A 9,866-nucleotide genomic window follows, 5' to 3' on the forward strand; every position below is an offset into this window, starting at 1 on the left:
ATCGGCAGGCCGCAGGTGTCATCAGTAGGATTCTCCGGGACTATTGTGCTATGTCGGGTCAATGTATCAATTTCTCTAAGTCAGCTATATGTTTCAGCCCGAAGACTACTTTGGCAGTGAAGAACTCTATTCTGGGGATTTTGGGGGTGGGTGAGCAGGAGGGCACACTGAGATACTTGGGGATCCCACTCTCAGGTCGGCGGCTACGTAGCAGGGATTGTTCCTCTCTGGAGCTTAGTATCAGACATAGATTGGAGGGATGGCAGATGCACTCACTATCGATGATGGGGAGGATCACCTTGGTTCGGTCAGTTCTCTCTTTGATTCCCACTTACTTTCTCTCCAACTCTTTCATTCCAGTGGCGGTCCTGAGGACTCTTGAGCAGCTCTTCAGGAACTTCATCTGGGGGAGGAGTCGTGGCAGAGGTGGTATTCACTTATTAGCATGGGAGGTTGTGTGTCAGCCGACCAGATTGGGGGGTTTGGGGTTGCAGTCTTTGGTGGTGAGACGGGAGGCCCTAGCGGCACGTCATGTAGCCAGATTCATGCTAGAGCCCGATAGTATGTGGTCCTCGCTGATGAGGGCCAAGTATGGTCCATTGTTGCCTGGGACACGAGCTGGCAGTCACCATTCACCGGTCTGGAGGGAGATGTGTGCCAGAGCCATGCTGGTGCTTCCGGAGATCAGATGGGCCATTGGGGACGGCCGATCTATTGATATTTTGGAGGACTCCTGGGTGACTGAGTTGCCGATCAGTCGTTTGCCGACCATGGTGGATTCGACGAGGCTGAGTGGACACAGAGTTTGTGACTTGCTGGACCCTGTTGGGGGTCAGTGGAGGGTTGGGCTGATTCGGGAGGTTCTGGGGGAGCAGTTGGCAGAGTTGGTGTTGGCTCTTCCGGTACCAGCCCGGGAGGAGCCTGACAGGCTAGTATGGATGCCATCAGGCCGGACGCGGGTACGAGCTAGAGACCTTCATGTTTTGTGTAGTAGGGAGCCAGCACGACAGATTGAGGGAGGGTGGATTTGGAGGATGCGGGCTCACCCGCGAGTGGCGCTTTTCATCTGGAAGGTGGCATGGGGGTGCCTACCGACCAGAAGCGTGCTAGCTCGGCGAGGAGTACGGGTCACCCAGTTTTGTCAGGTGTGCATGGAGATTGAGGAGACTATCGATCATGCTCTTCTGCAGTGTCCCAGGGCGAGGGAGATTTGGAGTAGTTCACCTGTACCCTTATCCCAGGAGATGGAGTCGACACAGGATTTGATCTGTCTGTTGAGAGTTTCTATGCGGAGTCCCAGATCTTGGGAGGGGGATCCTCAGGGCATACCTGGCCTATCATATTTGGTTGGACAGGAATGCCGGCATATTTGAGGGTAGGAGGTGGTCACCGAGGTTGGTGGCGGATAGAGCTGTAGCGCAGGCTAGGGAGGTTACTGCAGTTACCACGTTGTTCGCTATTGAGATGGCCAGGGACATCTGGGGCACTCTCTCCACTGTTGTAGCGCCCAGGTTCGCCTATGTTTCTTGGGTACCCCCACCCCTTGGTCATCTCAAAGTGAACTTCGATGGTAGTAAGTCGATGGATGGTGCATCTGGTGGTGTTGGATTCGTGATCAGAGACTCTTCTGGTAGGCTGGTAGCAGCCGGGGGTCGGCGCACGCCGGGGATTACTGTTGTAGGAGCAGAGCTTCGGGCTGCATGGGAGGGGTTGTTATATGCGAGGAGGTCCCTCGGAGCTGAGAGGGTGTATCTCGAGGGGGATTCTGCGGTGGTGATTGACTGGATTCGAGGCGTGGACAGGTATGGTGATGGCCATCCTCTCATTAGAGACTCTCGTAGGTTGGTTCAGGAGATGGGTGGTCTGCAGGCAGCACATGTGTTTCGGGAGGCGAACAGAGCAGCAGACTGGGTTGCCTCCTTCGTCGCCCGGCATTCCGGAGATTTTCTATGGACATCTATAGGAGATATTTCTTCTCCTTTGTACTCTTTGCTTTCTCGTGATATGGCAGGATGTACTCAAGTTAGAGCTATATAAATTGCCGCTTTTACAAAAAAAAAAAAAAGAACGGAAGGATTGGGGCCAAAGATCCAACCCCCATCCCGTTGGACCCGCCCTTTCCGCCACGTGTGCGGGTCCCACATTACCTCGCCGCCCTGTTGACCGTCTGAAGCACGGTTGACCCGAGTCGGCGCTCGCACTTGCTCCCCATTCCCCTCCGCTCTCTCGGCCCAAACACCAGGCATCACTCCACACCACTCATCCTCGCCCCATCCCTCCCTTTCATGCGGGCCCTGTTAGTCTAAGCCAATCAACATTTGGCACGTCATCGACGCGGTCGGAGACCTCGACAGCTGATCTGGCCGTCCGGTCTTCCCGGGGCCCGGAAGGATCGAGTAAAGAACGACGGTGGAAGAAGCACGAGCAGCTGCTGCAAAGAAAAAGATTATTTAAAATTAGGAAAAGAAACCCCGAAAAGTATCGGTTGGAGGAGGCAACGGAGAGGTGGAAGAAGCAAAGCAGCCAGCCATAGGAAGAAGGCAAAAAAAAAAAACCTCGTCTCTCCCCTCAAAACCCCCTCTATTTGCCAAAAATTATTTCCCCGTCCACCCCCTTCCTCCCTCCTTCCCTTCCTTTTCGATGTCGGGATAATTTCCCCCAAGGGCGTCTCTTCCTAGACTTTTACCATTCTCCCCCTCCAAATTAGGATCAGGTTTGGGTCAGGGTTTATCCGTTGATGCCCGGCCCTTCACCGTCTGCGATGACGCAGCGCCGGAGAAGCCCCGCCAAAACACTATCCTCCGCCCTCTCCTCCTTCCTGCTCTTCCTCGTGATCGCCGCCGCCGCCGCGGCGACCTCGCCGGAGGCGGGTGCCCGCGGCGCCGAGAGGTCCGCCCTTCTCCAGCTGAAGAGCTCAGTCACCGACCCCGCCGGCCTCCTCCGCCAGTGGTCCGCCGCCCCTGGCTCCGACCCCTGCTCCTGGCCCGGCGTCTCCTGCGACGCGAGATCCCGTGTCGTCTCTCTCAACATCTCTGCCAGCGCGAGCGGCGGCGCTTCCCCTTCTGCTTCCTGCTCTCGATCAGGGCCGTTCCTCCGGGGCTGCGCGGATCCCGGCAGACGGTTGGCGGGGAAGCTGAGCCCCGCGGTGGGGAAGCTCTCCGAGCTCAGGGTTTTCTCCCTACCTTTCCACAGCTTGGACGGCGAGATCCCCGGCGAGATCTGGGTGCTGGAGAACCTAGAGGTGCTCAATCTCGAGGGGAATTCGCTCTCGGGCACCCTCCCCTCGCGGTTCCCTCCGCGTCTCCGTGTTTTGAATTTGGCGTCTAATCGGATCCAAGGTGAGATCCCACTCTCCCTCCCGAGCTCTGGATGTCTAGAAACCCTGGACCTCTCTGGAAACCAGCTCAACGGTTCAATTCCTCGGTTTCTGGGTAATTTCACTAAATTGAGAGAGCTGTATCTCTCTTTTAACCGGCTCGAAGGGCCGATCCCCGTCGAAATTGGTGCTGGATGCCTCAGCCTGGAGTACCTGGACCTGTCGGGAAATCGACTGGTTAGAGGCATTCCTCCTCATTTGGGCAATTGCACTGAGCTTCGAGCTCTGCTGCTATTCTCCAATCTTTTGGATGGTTTCATCCCTTCTGATCTTGGAAGGCTCAGAAAGCTTCAAGTTTTAGATATTTCGAGGAACAGCTTGAGTGGCTCCGTGCCTGCGGAGCTTGGAAACTGCTTAGAATTATCTGTCCTTGTTCTTGTAAATCTGCATGATCCAATGCCTAGCAAGGACTTTTCAAACTACGTCGATGATGATGAATTCAATAGTTTCGAGGAGGGTGGGATTCCTGAAAACATCACGGCCCTGCCGAAGCTTAGGGTTCTCTGGGCTCCAAGAGGGATGCTGGAAGGGGAGATTCCAAGCAATTGGGGAACTTGTGAGAGCTTGGAAATGGTTAATCTAGGTCACAATTTATTCTCTGGAGGGATTCCAAAAGTGTTTAGTCAATGCAAAAATCTTAAATTTCTTAATCTCAGCTTGAATAAATTGACAGGTTGGCTTGACGAAGATCTTCCTGTGCCTTGTATGTCTATCTTTGATGTCAGTGGGAATCTGTTATCAGGCTCCCTTCCGTCATTTAGTAACAAACAGTGCCCTTCATCTCAGTTCTCACCCTATGATCTGTCATCTGCTTATTCTACATTCTTCATGTATGAGACTCATAGGGGACTGTCCTTGCCTTCTTTTGAATCTGCTGGTGACTTTGCAATATATCATAATTTTGGTAAGAATAATTTCACAGGCACCCTGCCATCTTTACCACTTGCCACCAATAGATACGGAAACCAGAGCATTTATGCATTTCTTGTAGGACAGAATAATCTCAGTGGATCGTTAAATGCCATTATCTTGGAGAAGTGTGGGAACTTGAATGGTTTGATTGCAGACCTCAGTAACAATATGATATCTGGCGGAATTTCATCAGAAATTGGTGCCACATGCAGATCTCTTATGGTTTTTGATGTAGCAGGTAATAACATTACTGGAACAATTCCTGCAAGTCTTGGTTTATTGGGTAAGCTTGTTAGTCTGGACTTGAGTAGGAACTGGCTTCAGGACCAGATACCTGCAAATATTAGCCAGTTAAAGAGCTTGAAGTATCTATCGTTAGCTGGTAATAACATTAGCGGTCACATTCCCTCCGGCTTGGCTCAGCTAGCATCTCTTAAGTTTTTGGATCTCTCGTCAAATTCTCTCACTGGTGAAATTCCTGGTGACTTTGCGAACTTGAGAAATCTCACTGTCCTTCTGCTTAACAACAATAAGCTTTCTGGAAAGATTCCTTCTGCTTTTGCTAATGTGACATCACTTTCCATGTTTAATGTGTCATTCAATAATTTGTCTGGGCCATTGCCATTGAATGCCAGCATGATGAGATGTGATAGAGTCCTTGGAAACCCTTTACTCCAGTCTTGTCGGGCATTTTCTTTTTCTATTCCAGCTTCAGATTCGGAAGGGCACAGTGGGAATTCGCAAGCATATACGGATCCAGCTCCAGGAAGCTCTCCTCCTAGGAATGGCAATAGTGGTTTCAGTTCTATTGAGATTGCCTCAATTACTTCTGCAGCAGCTATTTTTTCTGTCCTATTAGTTCTGGTTGTCCTTTATATATACACAAGGAAATGTGCACCGAGGTCTGCTGTTCGGTCTGCTGGAAGAAGGGAAGTCACAGTTTTTGTGGACATTGGGGTTCCACTGACTTATGAAAGTGTTGTTCAAGCCACAGGGAATTTCAATGCAAGCAACTGCATTGGAAGTGGAGGCTTTGGTGCCACATACAAGGCTGAGATTTCACCAGGAGTCTTAGTGGCTATAAAGAGACTTGCAGTTGGAAGGATCCAAGGTGTCCAACAGTTCCATGCAGAGATTAAGACTCTTGGGAGGTGGCGACATCCCAATCTTGTGACTCTAATAGGATATCATGTCGGTGACACAGAAATGTTTCTCATTTATAATTATCTGCCAGGGGGTAATTTGGAAAGGTTTCTTCAGGAAAGATCGAAGAGACCTGTGGATTGGAGGATGCTTCACAAGATTGCTTTAGACATTGCATGTGCACTTGCTCATCTGCATGACCATTGTGTGCCCCGAATCCTTCATCGGGATGTTAAACCAAGCAATATTTTGTTGGACAATGAATTCAATGCTTATCTATCTGACTTTGGATTGGCAAGGCTTCTAGGAAATTCCGAAACGCATGCAACCACTGGTGTGGCTGGAACTTTTGGGTATGTTGCTCCAGAATATGCAATGACTTGTCGTGTCTCTGACAAAGCAGATGTGTATAGCTACGGTGTGGTGCTCCTGGAATTAATTTCAGACAAGAAAGCTTTGGATCCCTCCTTCTCTCCATATGGTAATGGTTTCAATATCGTTGCTTGGGCATGCATGCTGCTGCAGAAAGGCCGGGCACGTGAGTTTTTCACCGAAGGGCTGTGGGATGTGGCACCCCATGATGATTTGGTAGAAACCTTACACTTGGGGGTCAAGTGTACAGTTGATTCACTTTCTATTAGGCCAACAATGAAGCAAGTTGTTCGACGGCTAAAGGAACTTCAGCCTCCACGTTGCAGAACCAATAATAACATGTTCACACTTAGAAAGGTAGAACATGACCTTTGACCAATTGATTTATATGTGTTGATTAATTTTCTGATCACCTCTCAGGATTCAAAACGAGTTGTAGTTATTAGTTATTGTCTTTGTAATGTAAATCATTTCTTCTTTTTGTGTTCCTATCTGGCTATTTACTAATGAAGGGGAAAAAAAACAGATGTAGTTATCTAGACCAATTTTTTAAGATATTCAGTTTCATACTTGTACATTCTCAGGAAAGTTTTGTTCCTTAGTTTTTTCAGAGTATGCATAATTCATTTTGTTAACTGTTCCTGCTTTTCAATTCTGCAAACAAGCAATATTAATGACATTAGACTTCATTAGCAAAAAGAATCTAATTTTCTGGTGAATTTACTTATAAAGCTAAGTTAATGAGTACGTCGTCAAAGTTTTATCAGGTCGTTACGTTTGTTCTGTTTGAACATCTGAAAAAAGAGATTTGAAAATGAAGTCTTATGTCCAGGATTTATGTATTGATAAGCCAGAAATAGTGGATTTATGAGTAACATTTTGAAGCAAACATCCTTAAATATCAGAGAAGAAAATGTCATACAAATATTATTGTGGAGGGTACTTTTAATGTCTTATGCTCCTGTTGATCACACCCTTTCATTAACGCTTGTCCGTGGATCTTTCTTGCAGCCTCAGACAAGTTCTGCATGAAATGAGAGGTTTTTGATATAGATGCATGCTGCTTTATGCAGAATAAGTTTGCAGTTTCTTCATATTATGATGCCTCAAATGATAGAAAGCAAGTTGTTGAGGTATGACAGCAGGTGATATTATATGGATGCATACAATCTGTTAGTTCTGCAGGAACCGAGGCATCCTAAGTTCTTGAGTGCCCTGGAGTAAAAGCAGGTCCATGTAAGTATATTATAGACATCATGATATTTCTCACGTTGCACATTTATGCCTGTGTCTTATCACCTTATAATGTTTTAGGTGTCATTGTTGTACTAGTCCCTATCAGCCATATTTCTCATACCATATCAATCCAATACGTAATAGTCTGGCACAACCCTGGCAACGAGAATTGTACCATACGGACACTACTGGTTGGGTATCGGCACGGGTACCCAGGTTGGTATCAAAATCTTGGTTTTGCATGCTTATTATAACAGCTAATATTGTAAAAATCATCCTGTAATTTCTATAATATAATTGTTTACTTTATTAATCACATGTAGTCTTACTGTCAAATTCTTGTTGTTTTGATGGATTTCTAATATCAACTTTTAATCATTAGAAAGATATATTTTATTTAATGGCAGAGTAACTGTCACTTGGCATGCAAGGGGTGGGGGGTGGACCTAGACTTAACAAATGCCAGACCAAAATTTGTGCGAAAGCAATATCATAAGTTCCAAGCAATGAGCAAGTCTGCAACTCTGACTGGTTTCTGTATCGATCTCATAAAATTGGACTCAACCTTGTTTGAACTGAATGGAGCTGATTAAATCTGAAAACTTAGATCCTTGTCTATCCTATACAAGTTGCACTAAGTTTGAAATTGACCTGTTCCACCAAGTGAGGGGGTCGAAACTGGGCCTAAACCTTTTGACAAAAAGGCAGTTCTATTTTGATCCAGGTTAGGTTGGACTTAGGTGCAACCAAGACCCACCTCCAGCATCAATAATTTAGGAGATTAATTTCTTATCTCCTATGTAAATTTCCTCATGTTTTGAAAAGTTATGAAGTCCACTTTAATTGGAAAGACTAACTTCCTGTCAAAAATATCATATAAATAAAACTTCTAATATGAAACTATCATTAGACTGTGTTACCAAGACCCTTTGTTTTACTCTTAAAGTACCTGGACTTGACACTTGAACATGGACACTGGTATGACACTTGGACATGGTTCCAGAAGGAGAAATTTGAAATATTGAAAGAATTGGGCACTTGGACATGTACCTGACGCATGTAGGTGAGGCTACTTAGAACTCTAAAGCATCGCTGAAACCATTCCCAAACACTTCCTATAATAGGTAGCCACTTAAATATCAGAATAGAATTTTTCATAGTTTTACATGGGGCATAGTCAAATAGTATGATATGTTGCATTTCAGAAGGTAATTAGATGGAGTCCTCATAGTTGGAGTTAATGATACAAGCTGAAGAAAGCTCAGGGGAATTGTTTAGGGACTCGGAGTCCTCCATGGTGGATCTATCTGCTAATATTGAAGCTTCCTGCAACTGAACTTCCAGTGGATGTTTGATACTCAGTTATAATTAGTTTTTACCAGCAGTATTTACTTCATTGTTTGCTGATACTAGATTATGCCTATTGGGTGGCATATAACTTGAAAGCAGCCTGGTTTTTCATGTAGGTAAGCTGCAGGAGGATCTTCAAGAGAACTGCTTGCAAAAATCCTGCATGAGATGGCAGCTACTTGCACATGGCACATACACTGCATCCCATTGTTTGGATGGTTGGCAGGAGGACGAGTCACAGATATGTTACTCTTCGCAGGCGATGCTCCTGATATCAGGTTCTGGTTTTTTTGTGACACAGACTGCTTTCTTGGGTGAGAAAAGAAAACAATGATGGGTTCCTCCAGAAGCATTGAATTCCAGTTTTTGTGAACTTAGACAGATGAAATAACCATCGCTTTTTTCTGCCATAGGAAATGACCAAAATCAGTGCTGACTTTTTTCTGCAAGGCAATATAATATATTTGTGCAGTCAATTGGACCTGCATTTGAGGGGTGATTTGAAGACTGCCTCAAATCAGTTTTCTTGCAGCTGCTAGTAACAGAATACATTGCCCAAAGGACAAACTTTTATCTAAGAAACTCCTATCTGTTACTTCAGGTAACCGGATGGAGTTATGCCTATCTGGTGTATGATCAGTTTAGCATCTTGACCGCATGCTCGGTTTGGTTTGTGATCAGACCAGGAGATTACCCTAGTCTTTGTAATGGTCAAAACAACTTCATCCTTTGTTAACCTTTTTTTTCAGAGTGCGCTGATGCCTGCGACTCTTGCCATCAAATGCATAATATTTGTTTACCATGTTTCCATTCTTGCTGATAGATTAGGCCTAAGCAGAAAATGGTGGATCAGTGTATATGTCCAGTCATTGTAAGCTGTTTCTTTTTTTCTCGGTGGCTGTATTGGTTCTTCTAAATCCCGAAGGAATGAGGTGAACGCAAATTTATGTTCTTAGCTCCATTCAGTTGAGTCATTGTTCTATATGTTTTGCCAAAATCGCCTTTCGTGGCCCAATTAACTTTATGCTTTTGGGTGGTTATTATGGTAATCTATCTTGTTTCAGATATTTATCTGGTTTCATACTCTTCCATTTTTTCAGAGTTTTTAACTAACAAATTCGCAAATAATAATTATGCAAAGTTCCCACCTTGCTATGGAAGATGAGTAGAATGGCTGAGAGAATTGTGTTTGGTGTAGAAAACCTTTACTCGTGGAATGGTATAACTGTGCAGTTCTTATCATCAGAGAAACTGAATGGTGATGAATGCTAGCTGCTCGGGGGAGGTGAGTTCCTCGTCTCCGGACGCCAGCTCCTGAATTCTTCTTGGTAAGAATCAGTTAAAAGGGGGCTTTCCTTCACCCATTATTTCAGCTGCCTATGCTTATGCTGTGTCTAGCATGGCTGCTGTCATTCATAATCAAGTTCATGTTTTCTACCTCGTGCTTGTTGTCAAGCTGCTGCTACTGTCACTGCAT

General features: G+C 45.8%; 1 protein-coding gene across 5 annotated transcripts; it reads left to right on the forward strand.

Annotated features, from left to right (window-relative positions):
- The first annotated feature begins 2,426 nt into the window (after positions 1 to 2,426).
- Positions 2,427 to 9,350, forward strand: LOC103718209 (LRR receptor-like serine/threonine-protein kinase RPK2). Of its 5 annotated transcripts, none has more exons than XM_008806914.6 (5): positions 2,427 to 6,160; positions 6,815 to 7,039; positions 7,118 to 7,255; positions 8,506 to 8,703; positions 8,803 to 9,350. In XM_008806914.6, exons 1-2 carry the CDS (start codon positions 2,738 to 2,740, stop codon positions 6,833 to 6,835), a joined length of 3,444 nt encoding a protein of 1,147 aa, XP_008805136.3. In that variant the 5' UTR covers positions 2,427 to 2,737; the 3' UTR covers positions 6,836 to 7,039; positions 7,118 to 7,255; positions 8,506 to 8,703; positions 8,803 to 9,350. The 5 variants fall into 5 exon arrangements, with proteins under 5 accessions (XP_008805136.3, XP_008805135.3, XP_088577705.1 ...); XM_088721576.2 differs by having other exon boundaries at positions 2,431 to 6,160; positions 8,489 to 8,703; XM_008806913.6 differs by having other exon boundaries at positions 8,506 to 9,350.
- The last annotated feature ends 516 nt before the right edge of the window (positions 9,351 to 9,866 follow it).

The sequence above is a fragment of the Phoenix dactylifera genome, chromosome 1, assembly GCF_051530095.1.
Source record: "Phoenix dactylifera cultivar Ajwa chromosome 1, Ajwa_hap1_PhDact_Kaust_v1.1, whole genome shotgun sequence".
NCBI lineage: Eukaryota > Viridiplantae > Streptophyta > Magnoliopsida > Arecales > Arecaceae > Phoenix > Phoenix dactylifera.